The 20,797-nt window shown below is 45.6% G+C and overlaps 1 protein-coding gene across 4 annotated transcripts in view; it reads right to left on the bottom strand.

The window, feature by feature from the left end:
- The window catches only part of Rhobtb1 (Rho related BTB domain containing 1), a 125,269-nt gene that overhangs the window by 6,189 nt on the left and 98,283 nt on the right, over positions 1-20,797 (bottom strand). For all 4 annotated transcript variants that reach the window (XM_076916935.1, XM_076916934.1, XM_076916936.1 and 1 more), the window contains 4 exons: positions 18,212-18,397; positions 13,722-14,692; positions 11,793-11,911; positions 4,954-5,104 (listed from right to left, as the gene is read on the bottom strand). In XM_076916935.1, the coding sequence (XP_076773050.1) occupies positions 4,954-5,104; positions 11,793-11,911; positions 13,722-14,692; positions 18,212-18,397 (1,427 nt within the window). The remainder of the gene's footprint in view (positions 1-4,953; positions 5,105-11,792; positions 11,912-13,721; positions 14,693-18,211; positions 18,398-20,797) is intronic.

Here is a 20,797-nt window from a genome sequence, read left to right as displayed (position 1 = left end):
CTTTCTGTTTACTCCAATTGCAGATGAAGAGGAAGAGGAAGAGGAAGAAGAAATAGAGGAAGAATAAGAATAAGAATGAATGAATGAATGAATGAATTTAAAAGTTGTATTCATCCAGCCTTGAGCCAGTTCATTGTTTTCTCAATTGTGTGGGCTTACTTTGTGCCTCTGTGCCCCATTCTGGTAATTCCTACACCATTTCAAACTTTTTAATTGTTATTAAATGATGAGAAATGGTTGGTACTAGACCTATATGACATGGTGAACTTAATAGATAAACATTGTGTGTATCCTGACTGCCCATTGGCAGGCTTACACTTCCTGGGTGATCTCTCTCTCCTTAAGCCTTCCAGTCCCTTGACATGACTTACTGTGGCTTCTAAAGGTTCAGTGCTCTCCTTTTAACCCCAAAGATAGACATGATGATTAAGTTTAGTAAGGAGGGGTTGGAGAGATGGCTCAGAGGTTAAGAGCACTGGATGCGCTCCCAGAGGCCCTGAGTTCAATCCCCAGCAACCACATGGTGGCTCACAAATGTCTGTAACTCCAGTTCCAGGGGATCCGACACCCTCACAGAGACATACGTGCAAGCAGAACACCAATACACATAAATAAATAATTTAGTAAGGAAGGTATATCAGAAGCCAGGATGGCTCCAAAGCTAGCTTGCCAATTGTGAACAGGGTCTTGCCAGCAACATACATATGGATAGCTTTGTTGGTATCTGGGAAAGTCTTACAGGTCTGGATAGAAGATCAACCCAGGCACAACATCCCTTCAGCCATGCCTGCTCCAGAGCAAGGCCAACTCCCTTCAGTTCTAACAAGGCTTAGACAAAGCCTCAGAGGCTGGTTTGTGGGGTTAAAGGAAGGACACTGTCACCATAATAGATACATGTGGCGGTAACACAGCAAATAAGAACCGACGAGGAGCTGTAACAAATCACACAGAAGTTCTGGTCCCAGCTGAGGCCACTGGGGAAGGCTCCCTAGGTAAGGGACCCTCAGCACGAACACAACAGCCTTGTGCTGAACGAGGCACCATCCGGAGCCTGTACATCTAGAGAGACATCCTCCCCCTGGCTGGTTTCAAAGTCTCAAAGGAGACTCAAGCCCAACGGTCTTGCTGGGGACTGAGGCAGCTGTTAGCTTTAGGTTCAAATTGGTCTTACTTCCTATGTGAGTCTTGAAGCCCTGTTCCTCTAAGATCCCTAAAAGGGCTGTCAAAACTGGAGGGAAGAGTGTCTGATGTTCTGATTATCAGAAGCTCAGGGTTGTGTTTTCCCTTCTCTTGTTGTGATGAAGCACTCTGACCAAGAGCAGCTTCAGAAAGAAAGGCCTTATTTGGCTTACAATCCCAAAGGCAGAATGGTCGCATTGCACATGGTTGCAAAGATGACAGACTTTGAATATTATCTATAAACTCTCTGGTATATGGGTGAGGGGGACTGGGAGGTGATGCAGTCAAAACCCTTTCCATGTCGGCATGAGAATCAGAATTTGGATACCTAGAATGCTTGCAGGAGCCAGGCAGGCTCTATGGCGGGGGTAGGGGGGTGGGGGGACAACAGGAGTCAGAGCTCCCTGGGGCAAACTGGCTAGCTCGACTGAGACCCAGGGTCAGCAAGAGTCCTGCCTTAATAAGTAAAGTCAAGAATGATTAAGGAAGGTGCCTGGGCTTCCACATACCTGAGCACATGTGTGTATCAGCATCCATAGACAGGTGCGGCTACAGGCACCCACATATGCAAGCATACACATATACGTGGAAAAAGCACAGAAGAACCGGGAGGGTTTGGAGATGTTGATTTCCATTCTACTGAGGGGAAATCACCATCAAACGGGATCTCCATACTACAGAGGGATCTTCTATGAAAAGAAGGGTCAGTTGGTGAGCCAAACGTGGGTGTCACTTGGTCAGAAGAAGCTGCCTCAGCTACTGTGACCCTTAACACCTCCGCCTTGATCATGGATCTTGACATGTATCAGGACCTAGGCATGAGGCTTCCATTGTGGCTAGAGGCCAAGAGGGTGGCTTGGCTTTAATTTTCTAAAGCTATTATTATTATTATTTGGTTATTTTTTTTTTTTTCACGACAGGGTTTCTCGGTGTAGCCCTGGCTATCCTGAACTCACTTTGTAGACCAGGCTGGCCTCGAACTAAGAAATCTGCCTGCCTCTGCCTCTCAAGTGCTGAGATTAAAGGCGTGCCCAGCTATTATTATTATTATTATTATTATTATTATTATTATTATTATTATTATTATTTATTTTCATCATCATCATCATATATTTTAGTGAAAGTTTCTCCATTTTCTAGAGGTAATGCTCCTTTATACTTAACAGACTGTTGCTTGGTATAAAGATAAGTTTAACATTCACTGAGATACAAAGAATTTCATGCTTCATGGCCTGGGGCTGACACTGCTGTCTCGGAGGTGTGCCTACACGGTCCAGGCATTCCTGCCTCCTACCTGGCTCTGTGTTCTCGGGCCCACACTCTTTGCTTGCACACCCTGATGCTTTCTTTAATACAGCCCACCTCAGCTGGGTGGATACGTAGAACTACTGAAAGTTCAATTTTTCAGAGAGGTCATCTGGGCTCCTTCAGTGACAGCAGGTGTGATGGTTAATCTCTACTGTCAACAGGACAGGATCCAGGATCACCATGGAAACAGGCTTCTGGGGCTGTCTATGAGGATGGTTTGTGGAGGTTTGACCTTGGTGTGTAGACCCACCCTGAGAGTGGTCATGTCATCCAATGGACTGAGTTCTCAGACTGAGTGAAAGGAAGAAAACAGCACATCCCCAATGTTCAGCTCCCTGTTTCCTGGATGCAGATGCAGTGTGACCAGCTGCCTCATGCATGTGTGTATGTGTGTATATATAATATACATTATATATCGATATAATATATAGTTTATAACATATAATATATAACAATATATAATAATTATATAATACATATAATGTATGATATATAATATACAATAAATTATGTAATGTATATATAATACTATATATTATATTATAACTCTGCCTCCCAAGTGCTGGGATTAAAGGCATGCGCCACCACCATCGGGCATGTAAATATTTTTGGAGATTAGAGGTTTGCCAAAGGGGTCTCGACCCACAGGTAGAGGACTGTAAATCTAAATGCTTTGCTTAGACTCTGCACACTAAGTACCATAGGTGATTGGAGGAGCTCTGTTAGGGAGGTATTCGGATCAGTACCAGCAGGATTTTAAGGCACCATGAGAGAGGACTGGAGTGTGTTCACATGAAAACTTCAAAAACAAATCCTTCATGTAGAAATCAACTCCACGTGTCATCAGTGTCAGACTTAATCTGTATCATAAAAACACGACCACACTGACCCTGAGGATGGACCAGGTTCAAGGTATCTGGCTCTAAGTTGCCCTTCGCCCTATTAAAAATAATCCAGGGTATCCTGGAAGGACAAATACTTGTGTACCCTGCGGGTAGTTACCCGGATTAGAACTCACATTTCTGGAAAGGGCATTCCCACTGTGGCTTCCTGGGGTAAATTCTGATCTATGACTTCAGTATATTGGAGAATATTTTTTTTCTAATTGTGATGTTTCAAATCCTTTCCTTTAAATTGGGGAAGAAACATGAAGAAAGGGAAACTTTATTTCTAGGTAATTTGTGTGTATGGAGGCAAGGAAATTAATCTTTTATCTAAAGTCATCACTAAAAGATATATATATATATATATATATATATATATATATATATATATATATATGAATAGGATCCTTGAATAGGATGGCTTGTTCTCTACTTGTTTTATCGGCTCAGCTATTCAGTCAGTCTTTACAGAAAGCGCGATGTGCACAGACATCCCAGTGCCGGAGGAAGGCCAGTAACTCTGACAGTGCGCCTCTACTTTCTCCAAAAGGATGAATCAAGCAAGTACAGGGATTAGCACCCAGACTGCTAACTGACACCTCTGGGGAAGGAAGCAGAAGGCTGAACGTTTTAAAATGAGGGATTTAAATGCATATATATTCCACCCAGACCTGCTCCTTCTTACCAACTGAACCAATCTACAAGTTACAGAAAAGACGTCTGAGGTTAAGTCAGATTCCCCCCCTTCAGCCCCCCACCACTTGAAATGAACTTGACAATGTCAGAACATTTTCAAAAATAGTTTAAAGAGAAAGAAAACATCTCAAAACCAAATAAGTGATGATTATTGTGTGCCACTCAGTGTTCAGAGAACAACTTCCTATATTTACGACAGTCAACCTCATGGCTTGGGGGCAGCTAATGTACACATTTTTATGAGAGAGAGAGAGAGAGAGAGAGAGAGAGAGAGAGAGAGAGAGAGAAGAGAGGGAAGGAGGGAGGGAAGGGAAAGGAGGGAGGAAGGGAGGGAAGGAGGAAGGGGAAGGAAAAGGAGGAAGGGAGGGAAGGAGGGAGGGGAAGGGAAAGGAGGGAGGAAGGGAGTGAAGAAGGGAGGGGAAGGGAAAGGAGGGAGGAAGGGAGGGAAGGAGGGAGGGGGTAGGGGCTGAGATATAGAGCTCAAGTCACACAAGGGACAAATCACATAGCCAGGAAGCAAAAGGGTCAGAAGGGGAGCCTGGGGGAGCTGGTCCTGATCTTCTATTCTCTTCCATGATACAGATGTTCCTCCCTCAGAGGTTACCCCTGAGCACAGCACTTGTTATTGAGCCAGGTCCCCGTCACTGGGCATTGATGTTTTCATTGCCTAGCAGGGCCTATCACAGAGGAGCATAGAAAATACTTGTTGCATCCAGTTTAGGCTGACAGAAGGGAAGGGGCTGGCTTTGACAGAATAGCCCCTGCATGCATGCCTATTCTGTTTGGAGAGATGCAAATCAGAGTCTGACCCTCGGAAATCTTAAGTTTTGTTTAGGTGTCATTTTAATCAGTGTGGCTATCGGACACAAAAAGTCACCGGCCTTACCTACGAGTGCAACCAAGTGTGTCAGGCAAAATCTGTTTGCCAAAGCAATTAACTCCAGAGGGTCCAGGTCCAAGTTGGGCGACAACTGCTTGGTGTAGAGGTATTCCAACACCGCCTGCATCGACATCTTGTTTATGTTTGGGAGGTGAACCTGCAACAGTGTACAGAAGGCTCAGTGCTGCTGCGGGAATTGGGACTTGGGGAACTGGGGGCTCGACCGGGACGTGGGGGCTGTACAACTTCAGGCTAGGAGGCTTAGAAACATCCCAACCATGTGACCCAGTACCCGGCAACTACAGGTGCACAGCTCTGAGGCTATGCCTAGAGCACCTGCTGTCGGTATTTATGGCTGTAAACATGAACAGTTTGATTTGTAGGTGACAAAGAGTGTTGCTACCTGTCAGAGCCCAGTGCGGAAGTTTTTTTAAAAATGACTATCTGGGCGTATAAATCAGACAAACGGGTCGTAAATGTGTTATTACATTATTGGCCCTTCCTGGCAAGAGCCTGAGGACACTCCGTTGTAGAGAGAGAAAGAGAGATCTTCTGGCAATGTGACAGATATGAGTTGCTGCTCGCGGCAGCAAACATGACAAGAGTCCTGCTCTCGGGTGGCCAAACTGGCAGAATGACCACACCAGCTGCCATGGTAACAGGCTGCATTCTGATGACCCATCAGCATCTCCCAGCACTATGTCTATACTCAGTACTTTCTCAGTACTTTCTCCTACATGGTCCCAGAACTACAGATGTATCATTGGGTCTCAGCAGACCCAGTGTAGCCAAAGGACTCTTCTGTGGTACATCTGGAGACACTGTTTTTGTTGTGTGCGGAGCCTGATCCCTTGCAGAAGCCTGTGTCCTGTGTGTCTAGAGCTATTGTTATTCAACACGTTACACTTTCTAGGAATGACCTGAGGCCTCAACCCTAGATGGAAGATGCAGGGACACAGATCAGTAGGAATATAAAGTCTATTTCAGTTCTTCCCTAACTCCACGTGGTAGTTTGAATGAAAGTGACCGCCATAGGCCCATAAAGAGTGGCACTATTAGGAGGTGTGGCCTTCTTGGAGGAAGTGTGTCACTGTGAGTGCGTTTTGAGATTCAAAAGCTCAAGCCAGGCCCAGTATCACTCTCTCTTCCTCTTGCCTGAGGATACAGTTGTAGAACTCCCGGTTCTTTTGCCGGTACCAAGTCTGCTTGGACACTGCCATGCTTCCCACCATGATGATAATGGACTGAACCTCTGAAGTGTAAGCCAGCCCCAATGAAATGTTTTCCTTTATAAAGAATTGCCTTGGTCATAGTTGTGTTGTCTCTTCACAGCAATAAAACCCTAACCAAGACACTCCACAAGGCAGACACAGACAAGGTATAGAATGGTGTCCTTGTTCTTCTGACTGGAGTGTTACTTTAATAGAAGCTTCTGCGTACAGCTTTCCACACACCCCGTCTAATTTGATCCTTCCATCTGTCCCAGGAAGAAGAGACTATTAATTTTTCTATTTTACAGACAAGGACATAGCAGTCAAGGAGGCCGAGTTTCACATCCAAGGTTGGAGGGTTAAGTCAATGGGGACTGGGACTTAAGCCCAAGGAATACATTTCTAAAGCTCATGGGCTGAAAGGCTGTGTAGACTAGGGGTTTCCTTTGGGCAACACTTTGGGTTGCAGGGCAAGAAAGCCTCTGATTTCACAAATAGCTTCAGGAGCTAGTTTTCTAATTTGAAAGAATGAACCATTATAGACTTCTTAATGGTGGCAGTAAAGCATATAAAATATACCCCCCTCAAAAATATATATATGTATTATGTATGCATGTATGTATGCACGTATACCTGTATTATGCATGGATGCATACATGTATATATGTATGTATTCATGTATGTATACATGTATGCATACATGTATATATATATGTATGCATGTATATATGTCTATATTATGTATGTATGTATGTATGCATGTATAATGTGTGGTTACATTTCTCTATATTCATGATTATATTTGTGCCATAGGCTTAGTCACTTTCTATACAAACTCATGTAAGGAGAGGCTGCTGAGGACGAGCCCGTGTGCACATGCCTGCATGTCTTTCACATTCTATGTGAGCTCATGGGTGAGCTTTGCAGAACAAAGCTATTGCCACTGTTGATGTTATTTTCCTGGGCGGTCAGTCACTGGACACGTCCAAGGAGGAATATACTTCCAGGTAGAGTTATTTCTGCAACATGTCACGGGGAAGACTCGGAATGAGCTCTTAGAAATATTAGGTGGGTTAATCCCCTGTTCTCAGACTCAGGCATTGAAAACAATAGTTCCCTGAATAAGCCCCTGGGTCATCACCACTGACTGTCATTTCAAGTCCCTGGACTGACCCCTGTGATGACAGGATGTAAGGAGTCAAAGCTGGGATTATAATCTTAGACTAGCACTGAGCTAAGATTGCCATTTGCTGCCGACAGATCCACCTCTCCTGTCCCTTCAGTTTCTAGGACAGACTGTAACAACACATACTGGTTCACCTGTCACCTGCAGACATTGTATCGCCCCTCATTCCCTTCAGCTGTCACACCAGCAATAAGTTCTATCACTGTGCATCTAACATTGGGCACACTTGTGTGTTTGCTCTCACACACATATATTCAAAAAGGTATATGCATTCATACTGTACCGATAACGGATCGACAGTGTGAACACATGGTGAGAGTTCATCTCTAGAACAGTATTTGGGTTCCTGGGGATTCTTTTAGGTACTTGAATGCTAAGGTGCAGAACTTTCAAATTTAACCCATTCATAGTGAAAGCATCCAAGTTTTACAAAAATCTAAGAGCTGTAATTGCATATGTCGGGAAGTGAGCATCCGCTGTCTCAGCTATTGATGGTGGGGTAGAGGACTGCTCTTTCAGAAATGGAGGTGTGTAGTATGTCTTTGAGGGGACAGGGGAAGAGTGGATGGGCTGGTCCAGAGGTATGCCAAGACATAGTCTGTGGGCACATGGGTAAGTACCGTGTGGCCCTTACCCATGCTAACAATACTTCTTCACTGAGGTTGGGCTTTGTAATCTCTAAGACTGCCTTAGCTGTGTTTGCTAAGAGCACTTTCATACAAAAAGGCCACTAGAAATACAGGCATTTCCTAAGTAGAAAGGAGTTGTTTCTGGGAACAGGGGGATGAGAGCCCAGTGAGCACTGCCCTTGTCCCCTGCGTCCTCAGAACTGTTCTGATGTGTGTAATCTCCAGTGACCAGATGCTTCCCTTTCGATGATGTGACGTCAACACCTTTGAAGTAATGACTCATTTTGGCAGGTCATCTTAGGGACCCTTAGGAGTCACCGAGGAAGGAGAAACACCGAAACCCTTTCCTAACGTGCGTTTCTACCTCGTTGCTGATTGCTTTTCATTAAACAAAACAAAACAAAACAAATCCTGTTTCTGTGATCTCCAGACTTATAATTAGCCGGTGCAACAATAGAGAGGACCTGCTCATACCCTGGAAAACAACCTGTACAGAGCCACAAGAGATGGAACATAGCTGTCCACGCCCCACCTACTCAAGGCAACGCCAGAAAAAAAAGGGCATGAACAAACCATGAGAGAACTGCACCCTCATCAAGGCCTGGTGTTCCTCTTTAGCTGGTTTAACATTTACACTGTAAAGATTAGCTCCGACCATTAGGGCTGTCATTACAGGCATTCTCACACAGAATGAGTAAGGATTCCAGAGCTAGCCCACTGCTTACTGTAACCCGGCATGCATTTGAAACTGATGGCTTGCCAGGCACCTCGGTGGGAAGAAATGAGGCTTACTGCTATATTAAAAGTAAGGAAGAAAGCGAACCTTGGTGGCCCGCAGCCTGTAAGGTGTCCGCCTGCAGAGGGCACGGGTACCTCTGCGCTCTCTCTCTGTGTTTGAATCCCGCTCGCCCACCTCCTCCCACATCTCGTGGGGAAAGAAAAAAAAAGTAAGAAAGGAAAAAAAAAAGGCAAAAATGGTAAAATAGAAATGTCTTCTTCTATATTAAGCGACAAAAGGTATAGAGCCATTCATGGCTTGCTGTCCTCTCTTCTATGTACATGGGTATAAAGTTCCTCTCTGTACCCTGAAATAAAAGAAATGGGTTGACTTTCAGGGGCTAAGTCAAGTTCCCCAAAACAGACTTGAATGATGACCTAGAAAGGCTGAGAAGATGGCTCCACAATCAAGAGCACTGGCTGCTCATACGGAGGACCAGAGTTAGATTCCCAGCACCCACATGATGGCTGGCATGCGTCTGTAACTCCATTTCTAGGGGATCTGACGCCCTCTTCTGACCTCCTTGGGTACTGCATACACATGGTACCTAGACATCCGTGCAGGTAAAACAGCCGTATACAAAAAAAAAGTAAAAATAAATCTTAGAAAAATAGAAGGAACTTTTAAGAAGATGACTTACAAAGGTTAATGTGCAGTGATGAGGATCGAGCTAAATCCTTCCTGGAAGACTAAGTGAGCATTTCATACGCGAGGCTCTGTTCTCTCTGTAACCACCAAGGCCTCCTTGTCTTAGATGAGAAGATGGGCTGGCGGCTTCTCCAGAACTGTTTCAGGAGGAGCACCCTTACTCCCAGTGAGAGAACTTAACGGGTGCGAAGTGACAGCACTTGCTGGCCACTGCCTATGCTGCAGGCATGGCATGCACACTTCCATGCTCAGCCTGCTCTTGGGAGGACACTCTCTTACTCTTCTTGCCTAATAGATGAAGAAGGTTTAGAGAAGGCTGGCCGCTGGCACCAGGTCACAGTCACACTGAGATAAAAGTTCAAGAACACCTCTTATGGTCTCTCTTAGGAAACAGTGAAAAGAGACAGGGGTGGTAAGGTGGAAATGTCAGTGGCAGATGGTGTTGTTAGGGATCATGGAATTTTGGTGACATGGGGTTGTGGTTTTCTTTCTCCCCGCCAGGGGCTGTAATCTCTGCCCATGTTAGTTTTAGCTTCCGACCTCAGAGGGGGAGAGCAAGGACTGAGTCCCTTGAGAACCCTGCTGGACAGGTGACCGCTTTTCCTGCCTTGGGTCACTCACCACGTAAGGCATGTGTGTGCTCAGCTCACACGTGTGCTGCTAGGTTTTGCTTTGGTCACCTCCACTGCACATGTTAATCTGGAGCGATTAGAGTCCCTTCTGTGAAGGGATAAAGGGGATTAGCGTCCCTCCCCTTGGGTCAGCGGCTGACACTGTTGCTCTGTGACTGGGGTCTTGACCTTGATCATCAGGTTCCACTGAACATAACAACACCATAAGCTGGTGCGGAGGGGCTAGAAGGATAAGGGACCCACACCAGAAAATGCCAGTCACCCCAGGTTAGACCCTAATCTTTCCTGTAAGGGGGCTAGACCTCAGACAGCATCAGTGCCGACCAAGACTATGATGGCTAGCATGGACTAGATACTCAGCAATTGCTTTATCAACATAGGCTCTTACACACCTCTGATCTGGGTCTGACTGAGTGCTTTACCAAGGGAGACTCAGAAGGCATTTATTCTAGGCAATCCAGCTTAGGGGTGAAGAATTGTTTTGGGCCACAGGGCCCTTTTCTGGGTAGCTTCCACGAAATTGAGAAGCCTTTCATACCTTTGAGCACACAGGAGGGGGACTTAGCACATCAAGAGATTGCCTGATTTCCTAAGGATGCCAGAAGAAGCCGCTGGGCTGCTTTCTGGGGTCTGATTAAGCAGCAGCTGGGTTTGTTCTGGAAGGAGGAGGGTGGCCCAGTGACCTTCTCAGCCTCAGCCATTCCTGGCTTGTGACTCTAGGATTCTGTTTTCCTACTTGGAGACTCAAATGCAGGCTCCTGGGGCACCACGGGAGGCCTCCGAGCTCCCCCCTCCGTGTTCCCCTGGGAGCACCCCTTTTGAAAAGTTAGCCTTTGTTTTCAGTATTTCCTTTGAAAGTTGGAAGAGATGCTGAAATAAGCAGCCCAGGCCCCTAAGGACAATAAACTTGATGGGGTGTCCCCCGTGTCATTTTTTTTTGGGGGGGGGAGGGGAAAGATGTTAAGGAATACGGCAAAACTCAACAGAACTCCTCGACCCACCTATACTTTGTTAGAAACGCCTGAATGGAAATTTCTTTTTCAGCAGTTGTTTGTGGAAAGATAAAAACAGTGTTTTTAAGAGATTCCCTGAGACATTCTAAAACGGTCTTTTTTTCTTTTTTTGAGGGTAGGACCGATCTGCTTCTGCTGGACCTGTGCAGTTTGAAAAGGGTGTCCAGAGCAGTGAACACTCACTCAAGTCCCGTTTCCTTACACACACACACACACACACACACACACACACACACACACACACACACACACACACACGCCCTCTCCTAGCCCACCAGCAAGGTGGAAAAATCAGGGTTTGGCTTCTAACAGCTGTGGCTCACAGCTGGAACCTCTGGGACCCGTAGGCACATTTACCAGGTTGCAGAGGCTGGAAAGAAAGACTGGGTTGGGGAAGGTCTCCTGCCTAAGGATGGTGCTGGTCCTCCATCGACTAAGGATCTTTTTACTTGCACAGACTTCTAGAAGACAGGCTCATATACTTGCTTTTGACAGAATCCTGCCTGTTACTGTTCGTTAGAAAGCATGGCTGGTCAAGACTCTTTATTAGTGGAAGGTGTGAATGATATATTTTTATGCTTTCACACGAGTGACCGATAACCTACTATTCCTCATGACTGCAGACACAGCAAGTGTCTACACAGCAAGTCTCACACTAAAGAACAGCCCAAGGAACTACTTCATGGAAACCGGTAAAGGGTAGCCATCTGGCTACTTAAAACATTCTAGGCTTTCCAAACGTACGTACCTCACTGTTGGTGCTTTCTACAAAGGAGCCCCCGAACATGGCGGCCATCCACTCACAGCTACAGATCAGCAGCGGCTTGTGGGCACTGATGGCTCCGTCATCCAAGGTAAATGTCACATCTGCCAAGGATCAAGGGGACAAGACTGTGAGCCAGCTTAGCCTTCTGCTCTGGGCATATCCATAAGCCGCCGGTATCTCTCACACTCGCTCCATATTTTTGCCACATCCGGCTCCCACACCAAGGAGCATACATTGAGAAATTGTACCCAGGATCACAACACAAATTCTCAGAGCCAGGAAGTAGCAGAAAGGAGATTATCTTTTCGTATTTTCCATTTTGCGTTCCTACAGCTTTTGACACATGTAACACACACATAATGACAACCCTGGGGCCAGAAGACAAGTTTAAATGGGAAATCCAGGTACGTTTCAGAGGTGCCCTGTATACACATCTTGCAAATAATTTCAGTCAACGCTAGACACAATTCATTGTTTAACTTACTCTACAGTTGTAAGATAGTCCTTTTTATCAACATCCACTATTGTGTCTGTATCCCTGTGCCTGGTATTTGAAATAAATGGTTTCTCTTTATGTCCTGTCAGGACAGGCGTGAAGCTTACCACACGCTGACACTCAAAAAGTTGGAGTTTGAGCGTTTTGGGTCTTGGATTTTCAGGCTAGGGATGGATGTTCAGCACAAACAAGGCTTGTTCATCTATTCTTATTACTGGTTGGCCATGTGTGTCCTAGGTATATAGCTGTCTCTCTGCCACTCTGTCTCTCTCTGTCTCTCTGTCTCTCTCTAACTCTAGATCTCTTCATAACTGAAGGTTATGGGTCCCTTCACTTCCAGTTTATCATGAAATGTCTAACAACAACACTTTAAGGACGTGTGCCGTGATTTATTGTAGTTAAGAAAATAGAACAACGTTCCAATGCCACCCATTATCTTGTTCAGATGTCTAAATTACCCCGAGTGACATGACAGGGGCCTCTCTTCCATACATGAGTCCTAGGAAAATCCCCATCCCAAATGCCCCCGCCCCGCCCCGCCCCACCCCCGCTCCACCCCCACCCCGCTCCAGCCGCGCCCCTGTCCCACTCTTGCCTGGCCTTGTCTGGGCAAGTTAGAGAGGCGTCAGTCAGCTTTAATGGCTGTCTACCAGTTAATATAGTACCTATTCGCAAACACATTCTTTTCAGTAACATTCTGGGGCTACTTCCACACCATGGCAACCAATGTTTGTAGTAAATGTTGCTCCTTGCTTTGAGATGAACAGGGTGACTCAATATCTGTTCTTGTGGAATTCCATGGCAGGGATTATGGAAGACAAACAGGAGCTCAGGAAGGCAGCTTTCTTTCTTTCTTTTCTTTCTTTCTTTTTTTTTTTTTTTTACTGTGGAGTCTGCTTCTCTCTACCCCTCTCTTGCCCCACCAATACCGAGATAAAGATTTTAGAATAAAAGTAGTGTAAATGTATCAGGCAGAAGGATGTACATCAGATTGGAGGTAGTCTCCAGAGTGCTTGTGTGGGGGAGGACGCTGAAGCCTATGAGTGAGGTAAGTTATCCAAGATGGAAGAAGAAAGACCAGGGCCCAGGAGTGCAAGGGCAGAAAACAGACCAGGTCCCCTGGGGCATCTCTCCAGGAGGCCTGCTCTACCCTGTGACTGCTGACATGAACTCAGGAACTAGGATTCTGTAGTGACAAGGTTTGGCATCTTGTCATCACTCTTGCCACTTAACTGACTTAGTGACCTGACCCCTCAGGTCCTTGTTTCTCAACCTCTGCAAGGTGGAAAGACCATCTCTCAGGTCTGAAAGCAGCTAGGAAAGGTAAAGGTTAAATCCCGACTATCTCATGTCCGGGACCCCTACCCCGACCCCAGCCCTCAAAGGCTTCCATGGCTCCCTGGGGCCTTGCTCACCTGAGAAGGTGCCCTTGCTGAGACATTCTTTGATCCGATTGGCTTTCCTGACGTGAAAGGCTTTCGTGATCTCCTGGTTCATAAAGGCCTCCTTGTTCATAATATTCTCTACCATCATCCTCAGATCAAACATCTCCAGGACCTCGGCCATCTGAGCCAGCCCCAGCAGGTCTTTCTCCTTTTCGTCCAGCTGCCCAGAGTAGAGAAATCTCAGCAGGGTCCGAAAAGGGCCCGACTGCATGGACGGGTCCAGCCTGACCACGGTCACTGGGCCCACCCGCTTGGAAATGGGGTTGACCTGCAACTCCCTGTGCATGCTGACAAACCCTTTGCTCCAGCTGGATAAGTCGTGTGCCTCAGAACCCGAGGCATCGGTCTGCAAAGCCAGATTCTCCAGCAGGTCCTGGCCTGAAGATGCTCCTGGGTCAGCCTGAGGGGTCCTCAGGGGGCCCTCCTTCCCTTCCTCAGCTGGTCCAAGACTCTGCGTCCTCCCCTGAAAATCCCTGCATGGCACCTCCTCACCAGCTCCTCCGCCCCAACCCGGGGATTCTTCACACTCCATTAAAAAAAGGTCGTAGAATTTGGAAGAAGAGGTAGCGAGGTAAATGCGGTGCGCAAAGATGTGCTCCTGGTTGTGGAGAATGAAGAGGACGTCGGCGGACAGGGGGTTGTCCAGTAAACAGGCTGCATCGCTCGTCCCGGTAGACGGACACTCAGGGACCTTGATGACCGGGGGAGGAGCTTTCGGAGGTAGGAAGGGCGCCTGAAGCAGAGGCTTCTGGACTTTTTTCAAGTGGGATTTCCAGAACTGCAGGTGCCGGCGGGAGATGAGGGCCGCACGGATGGCATTGTCGAACACGTCCTTGATGCCAAACTGGTCAAACACGCTGGTCTCATAGTACGGGATGCCGAGTTCCTTCGCCACCTCGCGGCCTTTTTCTGGGGGCAAAATGTCACCTTTCTTTATGGGCCTAAAAAAGGAAAATTAAGTAAATACACACAGTTTTCTTTGAAGTGGGGGGGTGGGGTGGGGTGGGGAGGGAGAGAGTGTCTAAATTCCCAATAGGATTATACAATTAAAATCCTATGCACGTCTTACATTTTTGTGTTTAAAATCCTGTAAGGCTCTTGAAAATACATAATCAACGGTCACTCCAAGATAAGGGACTTGTGGCCATAGTAAAACATATGCTGTTAGTCATGGTGGTAACAAAAGTGTTGGCTTTGTTACCTATGTGGTATTGAGCAAGCAGTCTGACCTCTTTAAAACTCGATTTTCCGTTTTTCAAACAGGTATGACAACCCTGGATACCTTAAAGAAGAGGCTCAAACAGGATAGTAAATACTCTTAGCATTGTTCTTGGTAGACAGGAAGTGCTTGATGAAACTTATGACTACCAAGCCCGGTAGTGCCACACACCTTTAACCCCAGCATTCTGGAGGCAGAGGCAGGCAGATCTTTGAGTCTGAGGCCAGCCTGGTCTACAGAGTGAGTTCCAGGATAGCCAGGGCTACATAGAGAAACCCTGTCTCGAAAGAAGAAAAGAAAAGTTATCACTAATGTGTCAGTCTTTATCATCACGTTTCTTTTTTCTTTTCTTTTTTTTTTTTTTTTTTAATAACTTCAGAATGTACCCACTTCTACTATCTGGGGGTTCTATGAAGTGCTATTTCATTCTGCAGTGAGAAGAAACAGGCAAGAAGCTCCATCGCCTCAAGCACATTGACAAGCTACTAGAAACTTCTACGAAGTGGTTAATATCCAAGCTTCCCAACTCTTGGTTCAGCGATCCATGTCCAGTGGCTTCTAAAGTCTCTCTCTTGGATTCATGAATCCTTTCCTGTATTTCCTCCCCTCTCTTTCTATCCTCCACTATCAGCCTTTTCTTTGGACTGGTACCTAGCTGGCCTCGCCTCAGGAGCTGCCCTTAGAGCTCTTAGAGCTCGGAGTTCCTTCTCTGCAAGGAAAGTATTAAAATAACATGGGGGAAGGCTTAGCCTGTAACTCTGTGTCAATTTCTCCTGTTTCCACAAAGCCAGTGGAACAAAGCCCTCACCCTTTTGGTCTGGCAAGCAAAACTCATTTACAATTTAATCAAACCCAGGAAGGCCAATATAAGCAGCACAGTGCTGGGCTCATGATAACAGCAGGGAGAGATTCCAGAGCAGACAGGATGGGATTTGCTACAATTCTTCAAGAAACACAACCCTCCTATTCTGACAAATGCTCTTGGAAACTGACCTTTTAAACACTTTGCCTTTGATGCCAAAAGTCATATGCTTCCCAGGCTCTGGCCCAAGGGAACAATGACAAGACTGGATGGAATTTGGATTTTGAAGACCTGGACTGAGGGAAAGAAAGGAGGGAAGGAGGAAAGGAGGGAGGGAGGGCACACCCCAGGGTGCTGACAAGGGTGGAAAGACTCAGGGAAGAAGGTCCAACCTTAAGGCTCTTTCTGTGGGCCTTGGTTGATCTTTGTCCTTGGGGCTGGCTTGAAATATGCTAATTCATTAACCCCCAAGCTTACGGCTAATACCTTGCTTCATGGAATCTCTAAGCTGTTCTATATAAGGGACTGTCCTGTTGGCTGTTTGGATAGCTCTACTGTCCTCTCTTCAATCACCCCCACACCCGGGTGACTCTGGACATTCCATTCTTAGTCCGTGAATGTTTGAACAGAGGGGTTATGCTGACCGAATGTAACCTGTTCTCACGAATTTTATCCAGAATGTACTGGAAAGCATCAGAAATGGTCTAAGACTGTCTCGTATGCCATTGTTTCGATAGCATACAAAGTGGGACCCAGAGGTTTTTGTGATATGCCAACTAGGTTAATACTGAAGCAACGCATTGCTATCAGGATTCTGTGAGAATTTTTCTCTTCAGCAGAGGATATGGGTACGAAGCAGACATAATGGTTTTACCCAAGAGTAACCTCTGAGAGCATAGGTTTTTAAAGTTTTATTGATTTTATGTACTTTATAAAATATGGGTGTGTTGTCTGAATGTACACTTCAGAAGGGGGCATCAGATTCCATGGGACTACAGTTACAGAGGGTTTTGAGTCACCCACCATGTGGGTGCTGGGAATTGAACTCAGGACCTCTGGAAGAACAGCCAGTGTTCTTAACCACTGAGCCATCTTTCCAGCCCTTGAGCATAAGTTTTTAAAAATTCTTATTTTTTTCCCAAAATTGATATCTGCAGTGTGCACATAGTAAAAGAAATCTACTTTTTTCTTTTTTATAAAGATTTATTTAACTGAGTACACTGTACCTATCTTCTGACACACCAAAAGAGGGCATCTGATCCCATTACAGATGGTTGTGAGCCACCATGCAGTTATTGGAAATTGAACTCAGGACCTCTAGAAAAGTAGTCAGTGCTCTTAACCGCTGAGCCATCTCTGCAGCCCTACTTTTTTTTTTTTTTTTTTTAAAGTCTGACAATTTGGTAATATAAGGACTAGAAGCATTAACAATTCATGTTTTCTTTTCCTTTCTCCCTTCCTTCCTTCCTTTTTTTTTTTCCCAAATACAACTGCATATGGTTTTTTACATGTTTTGCTCCTTTTGGGGGCAGGGTTTCACTGTGCAGACCCAGGTGACCTTGAACTTGCTAGTAGACCAGGCTGGCTTCAAACTCATGGAGATCCACCTGCCTCTGCTTCAAAAATGTTGGGACCAGAGGTGAGCCTCATCATGCTCTGCTCTACCTGATTTTTAGACAAAACTGGATGCTGGTAGAGACCTAGGGCTATGGACTTGTAGCCCCAGCTACTCAGGAGGCTGAGGCAGGAGAATCACAAGTTCAAACCTGATCTACTCTACAGAGTAAGCTATGGGCCAGCCTAAGAAATTTAGTAGGGATACTTTCTCCATCACTGCAGCTTGAAATAAAGAGTGAAGAGAAGACTGGAAATGTTTCTCAGTGTTAAGAGTATCTCCCTAGAATGTGGAAGGCCTTAGCTTCCCTCTCTGGTACTGCACAAAATATTAGGAATCAGAAACATACTAGCAATACCAAAACCAATCTAGGCATGGTTGTGAGAATGAAAACTCAGTTTTGTTAGGGTGCGATATTGGCCCAAACTGGGTGGGGCTGATTATTCTGAACTTTAGTTTATTCTAAGTAGGCACAGTTGCAAGAAGGAGGCCATTTTGGGTGGCTAACATTTTGTATAGGACTTTATTCAAATACAGTGCTTTATCCAAAGCAGTACCTTACACCCCATTTCGTACCTTGGAATTCCTCCCAAGCACTGGCTAACCGTCGTTTTATGAGACTGGACTGGATCGTGAGATTATCAGCACGACCCAATGCAGTCTCATAAAAAGGTTCTGATTATCAGTCGCTTCAGAACGAATGGATGAGTTTGCTAAAGCCTATGGCTCACAGGCATAGCCTTGGTGGCCACTGAAAATCTGAGGTGTCTGCAAGCTCTGTTTCCTCACCCAGGTGCCAGCCAAAGGCGGGGTCCTCAGCTTACCTTGCTAAGGGGCGTCTGGCCCGGTTGACTGCCTCCAGGTCGGCATAGCGGAGGTCTAACTGGCAGCCAACCAGAACCACAGGCGTTCGAGGGCAAAAGTGCTTGATTTCTTGATACCACATGGTTTTCACATGATTTAGGGAGTTGGGATTCGCGATGCTAAAGCAGAGAACCACAACATCGGACCTGAAAGGCAACGGCAGAAGAGGCTCACACGTGTCTCTGTAGCCCTCACGGTCCCTCCCCCCTTCTCCCGCTTATTCAATGACGTCATGTCACAGTGAAAATAATATTTGAAACCAGGGCTGGATATTAAACCCATCTATGAGTCATGCAGACAGCCTGCTAAGCCCCCAACATTGCAGCCCCAACATGGACCACGCGGCTCTTTTTTCACATCTCACTGTGGAATGTGGATGCGCTCAGGTTCCCCCCTCCCCACCTCCCCGTGAAGTGTCTTTTCCCCCCTCCAAGAGATGGTCACCTAGAGTAGTTCGGTCCTGGAATTCCCAACATGCCGGAACTATTTCTGCTCTCGAGAAATAGTTGCAAGATGAGAGGAAACGATAAAGACTACCTTTCACCCACTTAATAAAACACAAAAGGTTAAGATGACCCGACCCAATGAGAGAAAGCAAACAGCTGGTGAGGAGATCAGTGGTATTTGCCGCGGGGTGCCAGCAAATACAAAGAAGGATGTCAGCCCTTCTTGCTCACGCACACAGATACAAAGCACAACCCCTTTCTTATCTGCTTTCAAACAGACAAAACCTGACTTGGCAGAAATCTGGATTTTTCTTTTTCAACTACATGTAAAGTAAGAAAACAAAATAAATTGAGGGCCGATAGGTCAGACAATACTGGAAGCAGATCCCTCCCATGTTACAGGTGATCCACAACTGGTACGTGGGAAAAAGAATAAAGAAAAGGCTTCTTAAAATCGAAGACAGGAGCTTCTATTTTGACCGTATAACTTACCGGTCTAGAAGTCAAAGAACTGTCAAGACAGGCTGTTCGAATATGGTTCTTGATAATAGGTGTCAGGCAGGGATAATAACCCCCCCCCCCACGTTAAAATGTGCTGAGTGATGATTTTTTTCCTCTCTCTCTCTCTCTCTCTCTCTCTCTCTCTCTCAAAGAACAGCCAAGCAGGAGACTCGAGAACAGGAAAGGTTATTTTCAGGGAGTTGAGCTTTCCTTATCAATAGACTCACGGGTTTATGAGATGTTCATTTATTGCCTTTGTTGTTTATGTAATGGGAAGAATCAAGTATATGAATTAAAGAAAAAAAATCTTAAATCATTAAAGAGCTCTTCTTCCTACATATCAATGGGGGCAAACAAATATATGCAGGCAGCCATAAAATCTCTAAAAATAATCATTTCTGATGCAGAGCCCCGCGGGGTACTTTCATTAAGTGTAATTTTCAAGTTGAGTCTTTCCATGTATTTGCCTGCACTCTGGGGAGGGGGGGCAGGGGAGGAGGGGACAGGAGGGAATCAGGGGAGGAGGGGAGGGGAGGAGGACAGGGGAGGGGGTCAGAGGGGGGCAGGGGAGGGGGTGGGCATTGCACCAGACATAGCAAATGGAAAAGTCCCAAGTTTAAGATGTTTTTGAATTACAAAGGAAAAGCCAGGACTTAACAAAGATTATTTTATTGCTGTGTAATTAGGATAATCTCAAGTATTTTAATTGAGTAAGGATAATATCAGAGCTTTCTGGATGCCGATATGTGTAGAAATATGCAAAAATATATAAATGAAAAGGAGAGGTAGCTTGTCTTTGACATTCTGATTTAACTACTAGGATATTCTGTGCTGTCTTACTTCCAATCAACATAAATAACAGTATCCAGTAACATGGAGGATGTTTTGAATATTACTTTTATTTTTAAAAACAGTCTTAGCTTTCTGTTATTCACCTCTGTGTTTACACTGGGTAAATAATGAAGTCTTGCTATAAGCTTTGTTCCAATCATAAAATAAAGCCAACACAGACTTTGGGCATGCTGGGAATAACATGTGTGGTTCAGCCTCTCTGACAAAGAATTAATCAAATGCATCCACTGTTGAAATTGAGGGCCCCTTTGTGTGTGTGTGTGTGTGATTGTGTAGTATCTGTTGTGTATTTATTCTAATTGTTGCTATCAGTTTCCATGTTAGGGCGTGAGGCTGTGAGGGGAATCAGTCTTCGAACTTCATTTCTGTGACAGACATGTAACTAAACGTCAACTCTACCATCTCATTTTATGAGGTAGCAAAGTGAGTGAGGTTTTGGAATCTGAGCTGGCTTGGTTGCCAAGGTAACCGTGAGATCGCTCATGCCATGAAACACATAGGAGCTACTATCCAGATGACCCAACAGTCAAGCCCAGGCAGGACCTGGGGTGGGGGTGTGATGGTAGCAGACAGATGGAATCTTCTGATAGCAGCACAATGCAGTGACACAATGAAGGTCCAAAGGTACCAGTGTCTTACCATGTCGCTTCAGCATCTAAATGTTTGAAATCTGTGGGGCAACTGGGGAAAGATCCAGTGTTCTGAAGATACATTGTTTCAAAATTTAAGAGTAACTTGAGTAGGGAA

The sequence above is a fragment of the Arvicanthis niloticus genome, chromosome 20 (assembly GCF_011762505.2).
Source record: "Arvicanthis niloticus isolate mArvNil1 chromosome 20, mArvNil1.pat.X, whole genome shotgun sequence".
NCBI lineage: Eukaryota > Metazoa > Chordata > Mammalia > Rodentia > Muridae > Arvicanthis > Arvicanthis niloticus.
Note: the sequence above shows the minus strand (reverse complement) of the source record. Positions and strands in the feature narration are given on the sequence as shown.